The sequence below is a fragment of the Muntiacus reevesi genome, chromosome X (assembly GCF_963930625.1).
Source record: "Muntiacus reevesi chromosome X, mMunRee1.1, whole genome shotgun sequence".
NCBI classification, from domain to species: Eukaryota; Metazoa; Chordata; class Mammalia; order Artiodactyla; family Cervidae; genus Muntiacus; species Muntiacus reevesi.
The window spans coordinates 116,568,720-116,586,381 of NC_089271.1; the positions used below are offsets into that span (position 1 = coordinate 116,568,720).

The 17,662-nt window shown below is 42.8% G+C and overlaps 1 protein-coding gene across 2 annotated transcripts; it reads left to right on the top strand.

Annotated features, from left to right (window-relative positions):
- Window positions 1-3,118: 3,118 nt before the first annotated feature.
- Window positions 3,119-16,796, top strand: ZNF449 (zinc finger protein 449). 2 transcript variants are annotated; one of them, XM_065917001.1, is made up of 5 exons: window positions 3,119-3,974; window positions 7,039-7,492; window positions 9,099-9,303; window positions 13,562-13,675; window positions 13,867-16,796. In XM_065917001.1, the coding sequence occupies exons 2-5, from the start codon at window positions 7,139-7,141 to the stop codon at window positions 14,751-14,753; spliced, it is 1,560 nt and encodes a 519-aa protein (XP_065773073.1). In that variant the 5' UTR covers window positions 3,119-3,974; window positions 7,039-7,138; the 3' UTR covers window positions 14,754-16,796. The 2 variants fall into 2 exon arrangements, with proteins under 2 accessions (XP_065773073.1, XP_065773071.1); XM_065916999.1 differs by lacking the exon at window positions 3,119-3,974 and adding an exon at window positions 4,018-4,773.
- The last annotated feature ends 866 nt before the right edge of the window (window positions 16,797-17,662 follow it).

Below are 17,662 nucleotides of genomic sequence, written 5' to 3' on the forward strand. Positions count from 1 at the left end.
AGATTGGATGCATGAGACAAGTGCTCAGGGTTGGTGCACTGGGATGACCCAGAGGGATGGGATGGGGAGGGAAGTGGGAGGGGGGTTCAGGATGGGGAATACATGTAAATCCATGGCTGATTCATGTCAGTGTATGGCACAAACCACTACAATATTGTAATTAGCCTCCAACTAATAAAAATAAATGGAAAAAAAAAAAAAAAGAACCCGTCTGCCAATGCAGGAGACATAAAAGACGAGGGTTTGATCCCTGGGTGGCAAAGATCCCCTGGAGGAGGGCATGGCAACCCACTCCACTATTCTGGCCTGGAGAATCCCGATGGACAGAGGAGCTTGGGGGGCTACAGTCCACGAGGCTGCAAAGAGTCAGACACGACTGAGCGATTTTCACTTCACACCACTAGGGAAATGAGGGAAAGGGGAAAGAGACATCTCTATTTCTTTCAACTGCCTGTCAATCTACAGTAACATCAAAATGAAAAGTTTAATTAAAAAAAAAAGAGGAAAAAAAAAAAAAGAGGGACTCCAAGACATGCTCCTCCCTTCCAGAAAGACCCCAAACCACCATTTCTGAGGTCTTTCATTCCACACTCACTCCACCTTGACTTCAGACTTCAGAAACTCTCTCTTGTTAGCAGTCATGCTCCATCCTGCCCGGGAGTGAGGCCATTCCACAGCCCTGACTGCTGACCTTAATATAACAGCTAACAACTTCATTTGTTTGTTTGGTGGGGGCACGGGGTCTAGCGATGTTGCCCAGGCTGGAGGGCAGTGGCTACTCACAGGCACAATGTGGTACTGATCAGGAGGGCAATTTTGACCTGCTCCATTTCAGACCCCTCCATAGGCCACCTGGTGGTCCCCTGCTGCTGGGATATTCCCTTGTGGATGATCACAGGGTGCCCTGGATCCCAGAAGTCCTGAGCTCAAGAGGATCTCCCATGTCAGCCTCAGGAGCAGCAGGGTGTGCCATAAGCAGAAATCACACCAGGCCTGCTCCATTTTAAGCATCGACTATGTGATCCAAACGTACACGCTGGTCTCCCTTAAATCCTCAAAATCCCAGATGCCATTTAACCAAAAGGGAATTGAGGCCCAAAGAGGAAAGTGATTTGCCCCAAGTCACGTTGCCACTGAGCAGCAGGCAGAGCCAGGATCCAAATCCCTCTGATCCAAGATGACACTGACTATTTGCAGCAGTGACCTGCCTCCCTGTGGAGACAGGCACTCTACAACCGTTCCTCTGTGTGCTTGGGTTGAGGGTGGAATCTGGAGGGTGAAAGTTCCAGACTAAACTACAAAGTCACTTGCCCATGTCGTTCTACTCAGGAGACTCTTGAGGGGAAGTAAGACATTGTGATGTTCCAGTCGGGGCCACGAAAGCCCACATAAAACATCTCTCTCTCAGTCACCTCTTCCCTCATTCTCAAAAGCTCTGTCTGTATGCATTTTAAAAGAGTCACAGCTTCTTGGTAAGTTTATTGGATGGTGCAGAAGCTACATGTGCACCCTGCTGTGTGTCTCCTAGGACAGGATGGTCAGGAACTGCTCCATCACCAGAAGCTTCAGGACTTGCTCCATGCGCTTCTCCAACCAAAGGCACACATCCATGGCAAAGCTCAAGGAGCCGCCTGAGTGATTCTGGGGACCAGCAGCAGAATCCATAGAAATGCAGATGAGAGGCCCTGGAGCGGGGCCTCCTTTGGCTCTAGCCACAGAAACTTCTCTGGTTTCACAATGAGGACCTCTTTTTGTTCTTGGGAGTTGGGGTCAAACGCAGACCATCTAGGCCGGGAAACCATCCAAAACAGCTGGTGAAGGTACCTGGCGCCCCATGCAACAATACACAAAATCTGCAGGAGTCAGCGTGTCCCTGGTGCCAAGTCCCAGTTCATGAGCCCAACTCCAGCTCAGACAGAGCTGTTTCAAGCGCTTTGGCCTCTGTGGGTTCGGGATGGTGGGGTGCCTGCCTCCAGCCTAGCTTCCACCAGCGCCTCTGGGAGGCACGGTTGCCGGCAGCTTACACACACACACACACACACACACACACACACACACACACACCCCTAGCTCAGTTCCACCAGCGCCTCTGGGAGGCACAGCTTACACACACACACACACACACACACACACACACACACACACACCCCTAGCTCAGTTCCACCAGCGCCTCTGGGAGGCACAGCTTACACACACACACACACACACACACACACACACACCCCTAGCTCAGTTCCACCAGCGCCTCTGACAGCTTACACACACACACACACACACACACACACACACACACACCCCTAGCTCAGTTCCACCAGCGCCTCTGGGAGGCACAGCTTACACACACACACACACACACACACACACACACACACACACACACACACACACACACACACACACACACACACACACACCCCTAGCTCAGTTCCACCAGCGCCTCTGGGAGGCACAGCTTACACACACACACACACACACACACACACACACACACACACACCCCTAGCTCAGTTCCACCAGCGCCTCTGGGAGGCACAGCTTACACACACACACACACACACACACACACACACACACACACACCCCTAGCTCAGTTCCACCAGCGCCTCTGGGAGGCACAGCTTACACACACACACACACACACACACACACACACACCCCTAGCTCAGTTCCACCAGCGCCTCTGACAGCTTACACACACACACACACACACACACACACACACACACACCCCTAGCTCAGTTCCACCAGCGCCTCTGGGAGGCACAGCTTACACACACACACACACACACACACACACACACACACACACACACACACACACACACACACACACACACACACACACACACACACACACACACACACACCCCTAGCTCAGGTCAGATGTGAGGACACACATACAAACTAGCTCGGGTCAAATGTGAGGACTACATCTTACGGATGACATCATTGCCTCTGGCCTGGCCAAAATTCTCCGCTGACCTCCCAGAAGTGAAAATTTGACTCCGGGGGCGGGAACAGGGAAAGACCAATTGGAAGACAAGAGGCGGGGCCATGTTGGCGACATAAAGATCCAAGAGCTCTCTGGTGGCGGCCGAAATCAGAGAGGGGTGTCAGTCCTGAATATTCATTGGAAAGACTGATGCTGAAGCTGAAACTCCAATACTCTGGCCACCTGATGTGAAGAACTGACTCATTTGAAAAGATTCTGATGCTGGGAAAGATTGAAGGCAGGAGGAGAAGGGAACGTCAGAGGATGAGATGGTTGGATGGCATCACCGACTCAATGCACATGAGTTTGAGTAAACTCCGGGAGTTGGTGATGGACAGGGAGGCCTGGCGTGCTGCGGTCGTCGCAAAGAGTCAGACACGACTGAGCGACTGAACTGAACTGAACTGAGCTTCGTCAAATCCTAGTTCTTTAAGAGGAAAATACAAAGATAGCTCAAGGGCACTATGATGCGGAAGGGAAAGATCAGGGTCATTATCCCCAGGAAAGCTTATTAAAATGCGAATCCTCCAGCTCACGCGAGATCCAATGCGTACGGGTGTCGGGGGAGAGCCTAGAAAGCTGAATTTTTAACAGGTCCTCACAAGAAATTCTTCCTAAAAAGAGGTTTGAGAAGCATTGATCGAGTCATAACGGATTTCAGGAAGTCCCCAGCCGCTCCAGTTACTCTAGGGCTGATGGGAGAGAAGCCATCGCTAGGATCTAGAACAGCGGCATGCCCCACCCAATCCCCGGGAATGTACAGGCGTTTAAGACCGGAAATGGGATCGCTTCCAAAGAGGCCTCAGGGCCGAGGGAGGCCAAGGAAAATCCCAGCCTCTCCCGCGTCAGCATCCTTAGAGACTGAGATCGCTGGGCGAGTGTCGTGGAGCCTGCCGGGAGTTGTAGTCCTCAGCGCGACCGCGCGCCTGCGCCATGGGCAGCTGCACCCAGTGAGGCTGGGAGAGCCGCGGGCGCTGAGGCGGTGAGTCCCGGAGCGGCCAGAGGGCGTGGCCGTCCCTGGGGCGCGGGCGCGGGCGCGGGGAGCCGGGCTCTCATCTCGCTCGGGCTGAGCTAACCCGCCGCCTCCAGTCCCGATCGGGCGGCGGGCGCGGGAAGGAGCGACAGGCGGAGGGCCCATGTCCGGCCCGGGTCCCCGCCGCCGTCCCCTGCGACCCGCCGGGCCTTCCCGGGCTTCTCCGGGGCGGGGAGCTCAACATCCTCCCCGGGGAGCGCGCTGGGGCCGCGCCGCACCGCGGGTACCCGATTTTCAACCCGCTTTTTGGTTTGTCCCCCGATCCTTTTCCCGAGTGCCCTCTCTTTATACCCTTATTCATCCACGGGCCCTATGGGCCCGGGTTCACTCAGGAGGGTTTGGGGAGGAGCCATCCGCCCTGGGATGGAGTGAAGTTTTTCTCCGGAGGGGCCGACGCGGGGGAAACCAGTTCCCTGGTCGACGTTGTGTAAGATTTGGGACCGTCGGGGGAGGGCTGCCCAGCTGCGAGGCTGGAGCACGTTCAAGGCACGTCCCTGGATGCCCCCGAGATACTTAGGTGTCTTGGCAGGGTGGAGGTTAAATAGAAGCTTCCTAGGAAATGACCTTTCCTGAGCACTTCCTCTGTGCCAAGCATGCTGCTGTGGGCTCTGCCGAGGGAACTTCTAGGAAAGAGATTCTGTGATTATCTCATGTTAACGACAGAAGCCCTGGGTGTCAGCATCACACAGCTAGCAGGTTATCACTAGATGGGTCTGACGCCAAAACCCAGACTACCATCAAGATAAAGGTGAGATGGGGACTGTGTCCATTTGGGATGACTGGCTGGAATCATGAGTATTTTTTCCTTGTCCCACTCCAAGAAGGAGGAGAGGCACATGAGGTGCCCCTGAAAATACAGACAGAGAAGAGCCACAGTGCCCGGGTGGGTACTAGGGTTGGCATCTATGGAGACATGTATGTGAGGGCCTCTGTGACCTCAGAGATCACACTGAGAACATTTGGATGTTTTTAGACTTTAGCATTGCAGTAGTAGGTCGGTTCCAAACTCTTTGCCACTCCCCTCTGGCATTTACTGTGTGACTTGGAACAAGTTATTCAGTCCTTCTCATCCTTACCTCAGTCTCTCACCTGTGTTCAGGACACGGTACTAGAGCCCACTTCCTGATGTCGGGTAAGGGCTAAATGAACCAATATATGTGGGAGGCATAGAACAGTACCTGGCACAAGGCGTGACAAATGTGAGAAATGTCCTTGGTTATTAATGCAGACCTGATTCCTGCTGGCCTGCCTTGTTGCCATGTATTTTTCTCATGAGAAAGTCACTTAGAATGCTGTTTCAGGGTGAGGGTCATGGTGGTGTTGGCTGAACTACAGGTGACCCCTAGCGGGTAGGAATAAGGGATTGGTGGCTTACTCTCTTTGCAAGGCATGAGTCTAGCTCAGATCCCCATGGTTGAAGATGACTAAGGGCTCCTCAAAGGTAGATGAACTTTTAGGGTCCTTCACCATTGTAAATATTGCTTGCCATTTCTTCTGTGGCCTAGCTGTATGCAAAACCACAAGACAGTGGGAATTAGGTTGGAAGTGGGTTCAGAAGCCACTAAATCTGGAGGGGTTCGTTTAAGGGAAGGGTTTCTTTGCTTTAGGTCCATGGAATTCTAGAGCAGAGTTGTACAATAGAATTTTCTGCAGAGATGTCTCTCCTTTTTAAAAAAATTTTTTTGGGATATAGTTGATTTACAGTGTTGTGTTAGTTTCAGGCGTACAGCAAAATGAACCAGTTATACATATATCACTCTTTTTTTTAGTTTCTTTTCCCATATAGGCCATTACAGAGTATTGAGTAGAGTTCCCTGTACAGTAGGTCCTTATTAGTTATCTGTTCTGTATATAGTAGTGTGTATATGTCAATCCCAATCTTCCGATTTATCCCTCCCTCCCTTACCGCCTCATAACCATACGTTTACTTTCTACATCTGTAACTTTTTGTTTTGTTGATAAGTCATTTGTATCATTTTTTAAGATTCCGCACATTTGATATCATATGATATTTGTCTTTCTGTGTCTGACTTACTTCACTCAGTATGACAATCTGCAGATCCGTCCATATTGCTGCAAATGGCAATATTTCATCCTTTTTATGGCTAAGTAATATTCCATTGTATATATGTACCACACAAAGATGTCACTTGAGCACTTGAAATGTGGCTAGTATGAGTGAGAAATTGAATTTTTAGTTTAATTAATTTAAGCATCCATGTAGGCCTGCTTTTTTCTGTTGAAAGTGAAAGTGTGAAAGTCACTCAGTCGTGTCCGACTGTTTGCAACCCCCTGGATTATACAGTCCATGGAATTCTCCAGGCAAGAATACTGGAGTGGGTAACCTTTCCCTTCTCCAGGGGATCTTCCCAACCCAGGGATCAAACCCAGATCTCCCACATTGCAGGCAGATTCTTTACCAGCTGAGCCATAAGAGTAGCCCAAGAATACTGGAATGGGTAGCCTATCCCTTCTCCATTGGATCTTCCCAACACAGGAATTGAACCAGGGTCTCCTGGACTGCAGGTGGATTCTTCACCAACTGAGCTATCAGGGAAGCCCACTTTTTCTGTTGAGGTGTGGTTAATTTACAATGTTGTGTTATAGGATATTGAAAGATATTGAGTATAATTCCCTGTGCTATACAGTAAGTCCTTGTTGTTTACCTATTTTATATATAGTAATGTGTATATGTTAATCCCAAACTCCTAATTTATCTCTCCTCCCAACTCACATGGGACTATTGAATACCAGATTGGAGAGTACATTTCTAGAGAATCCATAGATGGTCTTAAAGATTTTGTAGCCTTAATGAAATTAAATGCAGAATTTCATGTGATGTGTATTTTTCTAGAAGAGAGTTCATGGCTTTCATCAGATTCTCAATTCCACCCCCCTCAAAGATTGATTTGCTTCCTTAGGGCTTTGGAGAAAAGGAAGCAAGTTAAGGGAGGTAAATCTGCCCTTTGGTAACCACTACTATTTCTCTTTTCTCATTTTGTCCCGACCTCAGCATATACATAGGTGGCTCCACCTGGAGGATAACAGAAGTAAAGAAATTTGAATCTGCCACTTCAAGTTTCATATAAATTGCACATTGCTGGAAGAGGGCAATGGCTGTGGCCCTGGGTTGTGCAATCCAGGCCTCCTTGAATCAGGGCTCGGTGTTTCAAGAATATGATACTGACTGTGAGGTCTTCCGCCAGCGCTTCCGGCAGTTCCAGTACAAAGAAGCAGCTGGGCCTCATGAAGCTTTCAACAAACTCTGGGAGCTCTGCTGTCAATGGCTGAAGCCAAAGATGCGTTCTAAGGAGCAAATCTTGGAGCTGCTGGTGTTGGAGCAGTTCCTAACGATTCTCCCCACAGAGATAGAGACTTGGGTGAGGGAGCATTGCCCAGAGAACAGAGAAAGAGTTGTGTCACTGATAGAAGACTTACAGAGAGAACTTGAGATACCAGAGCAGCAGGTGAGAAAAAGAGGTTGGGATCTTGGATCAGACCTTCTGACTGGTACCACAGGATTTCCCTGCTGGAGCTTTCCAATTTTTCCTTCTGCTGGAATAGGCTCCAGACAGTCTCAACTATTAAACCCAACTCCACTTCTATAACAAATATTTGGTAATGTCCCTTTTACTATCCTAAAATGAAATTTATGAATAATACAAATTACATATACAAAATTAGGGAAAAAATCAATATAATAAGTGCCCTGTGGGCCAAATATTACACAGAGCCTACTTTTATACAACCCACGAAATAGTCATGGTTATTACCTTTTTGAAGGATGGTTAAAAAAAGAAGAGACAACAGACCAGTACTCGAGTACTACCCACAAAGCCTAAAATATTTACTATCTGTCTCTTTACAAGAACATATTGCCAACCCTGAGTTGAGTAGAGTCTAGAAGGAATATAAAAGAAAAGGAATGTGATTTCTTATAAACTAATAAGCATTTTTGTGCATGTATTTGGGCTTGACTGCACCAAAACTTTAGGGAGTTGTCATTTGCTTGACTCTATGCATAGATACACTGGGAATGTGACAGCCAGAACTTCTGAGTGATATGGTACATTCAAACATTATGAGTGGTGTTGCTGCTGGTCATATGATTTCTCAAAGTGACAAACAACTCTTGGTCAATTGGAGCAATAAGTAGCATAGTCTTTCTTTGATTGCCAAAGTAATGCTTTTCTAGAAAATCCAAATCATGCTAAAATATGCAAAAATATTTTGTGTTTATATAACTAACAGGGTGAGATCCTTGACAGATTCTTTTTACCTACGTGAGTGTTTGAGGGAACATTCCTAAATGGTTTGGGAAGTGGAGCAATTCTTCCCTGTGAATTATATAGACTCCCATCTCTGGCTCAATACATTCTGATAGCCACCACCTACCATCCTAGGCAAAATGCCCCATAGGGGTGGTGGCACTGGTCTCTGTTCAGAACCATCGAGTGAAACCCATAGCTGAGCAGAGGCAGAATCTTTGGGAGAAGGCAGGAAGTACTTGTGGGTGGGCATTAGGGGCACTCCAGCAGGGGGTGTCGATGGGGCTCTGTTGTTAGCCTGCCTGAACAGAAGTCATCCAAGGTTCCCTGCCTCCTAGGATAGGATGAATTTATGGTTTCCCTTTCTCTGTCTTTCTGGTTTAGCTTACCATATACGATTTTATCTTTGTATGGTCTGATCATGCACTACCCAGCACAGTAACCAATAGCCAAGTGTGGCTCTTAAGCACTTGCAATGTGGCTATTCCAAATTGAAATATGCTCTAAGTATAACATACATAGCACATTCTGAAAACTTAATATGAAACAAGAGATAAAAATAAATGAAAAAAAAATAATAAGAGTAGGTAAAATATCTCACTAACAATTGTTTATATTGATTACATTCTGAAATTATGATATTTTAGATATATTGGGTTAAATTATGTTGTTAAGATTAACTTTGTTGCCTTTTTTGTTTCATATGGCCTCTGGTAAATTTAAAAGGACATGGGTAGCTTGCATTATATTGCTACTGGGCAGGGCTGATCTGGGCTTTTAGTGATGGTTCTGGCATTTCCTCCAGCTTGATAGGCAGGAAATGCTCTTGGAAGAACTGGCACCAGTGGGAATGGCACACATACCACCAAACATCCACCTGGAGTCACCCCCACTGCAAGTAATGGGACCTGCCCCAGAAGTCCCAGTGGCAGAGGCATGGATCCCACAAGCCGGGCCTCAGGAGCTGAGCTTCAGTGCTGCTGGGGAAGGCCAACCCTTTCTCGACCCTGGTAAGGCAAGGGTTTGATTTCCTTTCTTTGGTTTCTGTCTTGAGAGCTCAAGAGCTCTCTAGGGTTGGGGAATGCCTGATGGAAATGGGCCACTCTGATCAAGAGTAGAAGGAGGAAATAACTCTCTGGGAATAGCTGGTCACAAAGCACCTTAGATCGAGTGGGATTGAAAATCCCTTAAGCTAATGACCCTGCTCAGGAAGCCTATTTTTCTCTTTTCAATTTTTTATCATGATAAAATACCCACAACCTAAGATTTGCAACCTCAACCATTTTTATGTGTACAGGTCAGAGGTATTAAATACATTTGTAATTTTGTGGAGCCATTCCCAACATCCAGCTCCATAACTGTTTTCATCTTGTAAAACTGAAACTCTATACCCATTTACACAACTTCTCATTTCTACATTTCACACCCTGCCCCCCACCCCATCACCACCTCCTGGTTACCACCATTCAACTTTCTGTTTTAATGAATTTGACTACTCTGTGTACCTCATGTAAAATAATGCAGTGTTTGTCTTTTCATGACTGGCTTATTTCACTTAGCACAGTGTTCTCAGGGTTCATTCATGTTGTAGCATATGTCAGAATTTCCATCCCTTTAAAGGCTGAATAATAAACCTTTGTATGTATATATCACATTTAGCTTATCCATTTTCCATAAATGTATACTTGGGTTGCTTCTATATTTTCAGTTCAGTTCAGTCACTCAGTCATGTCCGACTCTTTGCGACCTCATGGACTGCAGCACGCCAGGCTTCCTGTCCTTCACCATCTTTCAGAACTTGCTCAAACTCATGTCCATTGAGTCAGTGATGCCATCCAACCATCTCATTCTCTGTTGCTCCCTTCTACTCCTGCCTCCAATCTTTTCCAGTATCAGGGTTTTTCTAATGAGTCAGCTCTTCATATCAGGTGGCCAAAGTATTGGGGCTTCAGCTTTAGGATTTCAGTCCTTCCAATGAATATTCAGGATTGATTTCCTTTAGGATTGACTGGTTTGATCTCTTTGCAGTCCAAGGGACTCTCAAGAGTCTTCTCCAACACCACAGTTCAAAAGCATCAATTCTTTCGTGCTCAGCTTTCTTTATGGTCCAACTCTCACATCCATCTATGACTCCTGGAAAAACCAGCTCTGACTATATGGACCTTTGTTGGCAAAGTAATGTCTGCTTTTTAAGATGCTGTCTAGATTTGTCATAACTTTTCTTCCAAGGTGCACGCATCTTTTAATTTCATGGCTGCAGTCACTAGAAGATGGGAACTCAGGTCAGAAGGGTAGGAAACAGGTCAAGGGGAATGGTTGGTGGCCTCTACTGACATGAGCTTTGAGCATAGGTTGGAGAATACAAACTGGTGATAGTGTCAGAAGCAGGGCTCTGAGAGTCCAGGAAGAGGAGACTGAGTGCCCCAGAGGCATAAGGATCTGTGTGTTATGCAGAATAATGGAGGTGGGTAGGGGTTGGAGTTGGTATATAATTAAAAATTGCATGAAGTTAACATTCAGGAAGAAGCTCAAGTTTGAGCACACATTTCCTGTCTGCATCCAGGGTATGGTATAAGGTGTAAAGTTAGGTTATTGAGAGTTTTCTTCCTTTTTAATATAGGCGTTCATAGCTATAAATTTCCCTCTAACTAAGCACTGGTTTTACCTCCCAAAGTTTTCATTTTCATTTACCTCAGAATATTTCTAGTTTCCCTTTTGATTTCTTCTTTGACTGATGGGTTACTTAGTAATGTGTTGTTCAATTTCTTTATATTTGTGACTTTCCCAATTTTCTTTTTGTTACTTATTTATGATGTCATTTTAGTGGGGGAATGTACTTTGTAATTGTGATCCTTTAACATTTTTGAGCATTTGTTTTATGTTATAGCATCTCAACTGTCCTGTACAATTTTTTCTGCACCTAAGAAGCATGTATATTCTGCTGTTGTTCACTGTGGAGTGTTGTCTGTAAATGTCTGTGATGTTTAGTTGGTTTATGGTATTTAAAGTCTTCTATTGTTGATATTCTGCCTAAATTTTCTATCTAGCAGTGCAAAGAGGTATTGAAGTCCACAACTATTGTTATCAATTGTCTATTTCTTTTTACATTTTTTTCATATATTTTGCTACTACAAAGTGCACATATGGTTATAATTGTTACATCTTCCTGGTGGATTGATCCTTTTATCATTATGAAGTGATTCTCTTGTTCTGCTATCTATTTTGTCTGATGTTAATAGTCATTCTGGCTGTCTTATGGTTGCTTGCTGCTTGCATAACATATCTTCTTCTGTCCCTTTACATTCAATCTGTTTGTATCTTTGAATCTGAAGTGTGTTTCCTTGGACAGCATATAGTTGGATTTTTAAAAATCCAGTCTGACAATCTTTGCCTTTTGATTGAGTTGTTTAATTCATACCATTTAATCTTATCTTTGATATGGTTGGATTTATATCTGCTATTTTAGTTTTCATTTTTGGGTATGTCTCATATCTGTGTCTCATATCCTTTTTGTCCCTCTATCTGTCATTTACTGCTTTCTTTGACACCAAATAAATATTTTAAATGTAACATTTTACTGACTTTAATGAATTTTCACAATTTTTAGTTATTCCCTTAGTGGTTACTCTAGAGTTAACATGTACATCTTGACTTATAATCAGCTTCAGATTTATACTGACTTAATGTCAGTGAGATGTAGAAATATTTCTTGTATGTAACTCTATTCCATTTTCCCCCTTCTGGGGGTATTAAAAATAGATGTTTCTTAACTTCCTAGACTTTAAATGTTTCTTGTATTATTTTTAATAATTTTCACCAGTTAACCTGGGAAATGGGTCTACAGAGCTCCTCATGGTATCATACTGGAAATCTGTCTCCCTTCTTGCATTTAGGTTATACATCAGTATTTCACATGTAGGCCTTTGCTACTCTCTCTGCTTATTTCAAGTTTCAGTTTGCTTCCATTTTTAATACATAATGGCAGCTTTCCTTTGACCTGTGACCTCCAGTTTATTTGACCTTGGTCTCATTGCCCTCTCATCCTATTCTTAGCTTTGAACTCCCCCCCAAAAAAACAATATAGTGAATTTAAACATAATTTTATATGAAGCACATTTTTGTTTCTTAATCTTAAAAGATCTTTTTTTCCATGAAAATATAAAATAAGATACTTTAGTCCACTTCCTATGTTTTGATATAATGGTTAAAATTCATCAAATTAACCTGCTAATATTATTTTAATGGTGCTAATATTTAAATATCATGCTGCATTTCTATCTCAAATGAGCTACTTCCAACCCACACTTGATGACGGACCAGTTAACTTGGGCAGGGCAGAGAAGGCGAGGAAGGGGTGTGGAGAGAGACTGAGCAGAGAGGCTCTCAGTAAGGAGAGGGTAATAGGACACGGGGAGGGGGCACTGAATGGAGAAATTTCTTCAGTTGTCCTTAGCCTGATAGTGAGAAACACTCTTTAATGGTTACTTGGGGTAATTTCAGGAGAATCAGTCCACTTCCAGATTTCAGCTGAAGCAAACATAAGCTGCTTTTCTGGTTGTCAGCCCAGTCAGTTTCCATTATAATTTGGAAATCTCAATTGAAATTATTCCAATAAGCAGTTGCAAAACTTCTGGCTTTACCTCTTTCTCTTCATATAGTACTCAATATCAGCATTTCTCAGTTTCAATGCCAACTTTATGAAGATTTATTTCATATTTTGACTCTAACCTAGGGTCTTCCGTGATGGCCCAGTTGGTAAAGAGTCTGCCCACAGTGTGGGAGACCTAGGTTCAATCCCTGGGTCGAGAAGATCCCCTGGAGAAGGAAATGGCAACCCACTTTAGTATTCTTGCCTGGAGAAGTCCATGGACAGAAGAGCCTGGTAGGCTACAGTCCATGGGTCATAAAGAGTCAGACACAACTGAGTGACTAACACTTTCACTTCACTCTCTTGGCTCTAACCTAAATAATTCTATTATCAAAATAGATAAAGTAGCAATTTAGTGTATTGATTTCAGCACAGAATTGATTCACTCCCCTTCCATAGGTTAGAGGAAGAGTGCTTTAAGTTGAACACAAAAGGTTGTTCTCTCATTTTTTGTTCTTATCTTTAAAGAAAAAAGACTCTTGCAAGAGATTCCGGGTGATGTAATAGTAATTGAGGAGGAAGTGAATATTAAGCAGCCACATGTCCAAGATATCATGTTTAACTCTGTAAAAACCTTTGATAACCCAAACTATTATGCTTCTCATCTTTCTTCTGGCAAGGATACCCAATACCAAAACTTGACGTGAGCTTTCCTTTGGAACATAGAGAAGAGGCATGGGTGAAGGAACTGCAAGATTCCAAAGAAATTAAGCAATTACTTGATTCCAAGTTAGGTAAGTAATTGTTCATTGATACCACACAAGAAAGAAAAGAAAAAAATCAACCTTGATCAGGGTAAAGAGTTTTGGATTCTACTAAGGAACGTCTTTATTTCTATGAATGGTTTAATATAAACTCTTCATTTTCCCTCATGTTCTTTTCCATGTGGGACATGGTGAGATCTGTATTCTGTTTCTTCTCTCAGGTTTTGAGATTGGAATAGAAAATGAAGAAGATACTTCAGAAAAACAGAAAAAACTGGAGAATATGTATCCATTTATTGTTACTTTAGATGGGAATGCTCTTCATGGCCCCATTTTGCAAAAAGACTATGTACAGCTAGAAAATCAATGGGAAACCCCTCCAGAGGATTTACAGAGAGATTTAACAAAACTTGTAGAGCATCAGAACCCCTCAGCAGGAGAGAAACCTGAGAGCTCCAACTTGGAAGAACCTCTCAACCCAAGACCCCATAAGAAGAAGAGTCCGGGTGACAAACCTCACCGATGTTCTCAGTGTGGGAAATGTTTTGCTCGAAAGTCACAACTTACAGGGCACCAGAGAATTCATTCAGGAGAGGAACCTCATAAGTGCCCTGAATGTGGAAAGAGATTCCTCCGTAGTTCAGACCTTTACAGACACCAACGACTTCACACAGGGGAGAGACCCTATGAATGCACTGTGTGTAAAAAGCGATTCACTCGGCGGTCACACCTTATAGGGCACCAGAGAACCCATTCCGAAGAAGAAACATATAAATGTCTTGAGTGTGGGAAAAGCTTTTGTCATGGATCAAGTCTTAAAAGACACCTGAAAACTCATTCGGGTGAGAAACCTCATAGATGTCATAATTGTGGGAAGAGTTTTAGTAGGCTGACAGCTCTTACTTTGCACCAGAGAACACACACTGAAGAGAGACCTTTTAAATGTAATTATTGTGGGAAAAGCTTTAGACAGAGACCAAGCCTTGTTATTCATTTAAGAATTCATACAGGGGAGAAGCCATACAAGTGTAGTCATTGTTCTAAAAGCTTCAGACAGAGAGCAGGCCTTATTATGCACCAAGTCACTCACTTTAGAGGACTTCTTTAAGGATTGTTAAAGGAGACAAATCCTACAGAGATTGATAACTAACCCCAAAACAAAATCTTAAACATGCAGCAGCCTGTTTGTCTTGGAAGAATTCTTTTGTTTGAGCTTGTAAGAAAAGAAAAGCTTTTTTTTTCTACTTTAAAAACCCATCTTCCAAGTTATATGAATTCTAGAGTATCTACCTACTCTTTCAGTTTTCATAGATTTGATTTATGCTGTCTCTGCAACTCATTTTTTTTATTACATTGACAATTTTTGTGAACCAAGCCAACCATATCATAAATGTCAGCATAAAAATAATGGCAATCCTTTTCAGGATAGGGTCAACATAATGGATTATCATATTTATCTGGCATATCTATTACAGTATTACCATAATTATTCTGCTGTCATTATTAAAAGTGATTATATTAGTTTAAAACTTTATATGTGTCTCAAGTGACAACAAAGGAGACAGTGTATTTTATGAAATAATAAAAATGTGTTAGGAACACATGGATGAAGAGAATTTCGTTTGCCTGCTATGAACTGGGTTCTTTCCATTGAAAATTTTGTTTTTGAAGAAATTAGAATTTTAATCTTTACTTTTGAATTTTGCAAAGTTGACTAATCTGCTTAGTTGGCAGTCTGGGGTGATGCTGCTCAGAGCTGAGTATTGGTTTGATGATTTATTTTGTTCCCAGGATAAGTCAACTCTTTGTGGAAGAACCCATTTGTCAGTTGAAGTCATACAGGTAGACTCTAGTTTAATTTACACTGACTGAGGAACCAGTATCCTTTGCTTTTCACTCTCCTTTGCTATTCAACTGTGTGTCTCTCAGTGCTTTAAAATTTTACCCATTCTTTAATTCAGTGTCTCCCTAAGTGTGTGTCATAGAACACCTATTTCTATAAGATAGTTTGCAAGTAAGTTTGGGAATCCCTTCCTGCTATTTCTGCTTTGTAGATTCACAGTGCACATCAGCCTATGAGGATTCTGAGAGGTCGTCTCATGAAGATGGAAAAAGTACCTCTTTTGGCTCAGTGTTTTGCAATCCTGTTTGACTCCAGGACCCGTTTTCATGTATACCCAATAATAACCCACAGAGCTCGTATTCTGCAAATATTCTTGGAACACACTGCCTTTAACACATATTTCTATAGCTATCTGTATAACCTGATTGTTCCCAAGCCTAGCTATTTCCGGTTGCTTCAAGGCTTTTATGAAATAATCTTTACACTTATTTTTTTTATGTAACATAAACACATCATTTAAGGAGGTGAGGGTCAGTAATTCAGATATTTATGTGTTGCTCAGTGATTTGTAACCTCTTTGAATTTTACTTATAATCTCACACACACATTGCTACTTATATAAATGTTCTCATATACTAGTGGTAATGACTCAAGTTCCTATAGCAGAGGAAGAACTCTCTTTGTCAGTTAAAGCTGTTAATACATGAAAATATTCATTCAGTCTAGTTCCTTGTTAAAAAATGCAAGCAATAGGACATTCAAGTATTTTCCTTTGTGAAGATACCAGTCATCCTTTCCTTAAACTAGAATTAGGGAAAGTATATTTTTTTCTATTCCATTAAAGTTCTTGCAACTGATATTTAATATAAGCATTGTGGGGGTATGTACTATGTGCCTAACTAGTCCTGTTCTAGGCTTAATGGAAACTATTAAAAATTAATTTGTAAAGAGTTTATAATATCTTTAGTTAAACAAGAGTTGGGAAACAAATGGAGAGCAGTGCAAGAGAGTTTGTAGTTAAGTGTCAATTCATACCAAGTACTAGAGCCAGGATGTGTCCTTCATTTTTGTCATCCAGGTCCCAGTATGATGCTGCTATAAGTTTGGGGATAAAATCGAGATCCCAGTAGCAATAAACATGGAACAGGGGAGGAGTCTGAATGTAGAGGTAAATAATACTGAATGTAATGGCTTCTCTTTTCTCTCTTGTGGAATTGCATTCAAACCAGGACAGTGCCTTAGAATGGATGTGCCCAACTGCTCTGTATCTATGCAATATTTTAATAAAGTGAAAACGTATGTGCTCTTCCTGCTTTGATCACATTAACTAATTGTTTGAACTTAGAGATGCTTCCCTGAGCAGTGGCAACAAGCACCACAATGGACTCCTGCCCCGACTTCAGTTGGAATCTTTACTCTCTGCAACCATGGGTTTATGTATCAGTTTTAGCATTTAATGCAATCAATTTTAGCTAGTAGAGTTAGTTGCAATCATAAATGGAGCTGTATCATCTACATCAGGAACACACATGACTGGATTTTATAGGGTAGAGAACATCTATTCTTCATCTCTTTGTCATAGTATCCTGTGTATAATAAGCACTAATAAATATTTGTGGCATCGGATCAAGGATTATGTGAAATAGTTCTTAGAAACATGTCATAGTTAGAACATGGTATGGCTGTGCTTAATTATACTTCTGAGCATTTCAAATAGGGCAAAATATAGTACCTACCTCCTAAGTATTAAGAAGGGCAAAACATGGTACCCACCTCCTAAGTACTATGAAGATAAAATATATTTTGTTCAGGCCCTGCACAGTGTACACTTGCAATAAATATCCAGCATATTGTATCTTAAGTATTTGTTGTTTAATGATAAAAGTATTTTAAGGCTATGAATTTTCCTTTAAATATGGCTTTGGTCACATTCCATACATTTTATATATAATGCTTGTATTAGCCAGGATTCTCCAGAGAAGACAGGTGGAAATGTATACATAAAATTTGTATATACATAATATATATTTTTATATATAATTAGATTTATTATAGAAATTCACCCATATAGTTACAAAGCTTATGTCCCATAATCTTTCATCTGCAAGCGGATGAAAAAGGAAAGCTGGTGGTGTAATTCATTCCAGGTATGACAATGTAAGAACCAGGGGAGC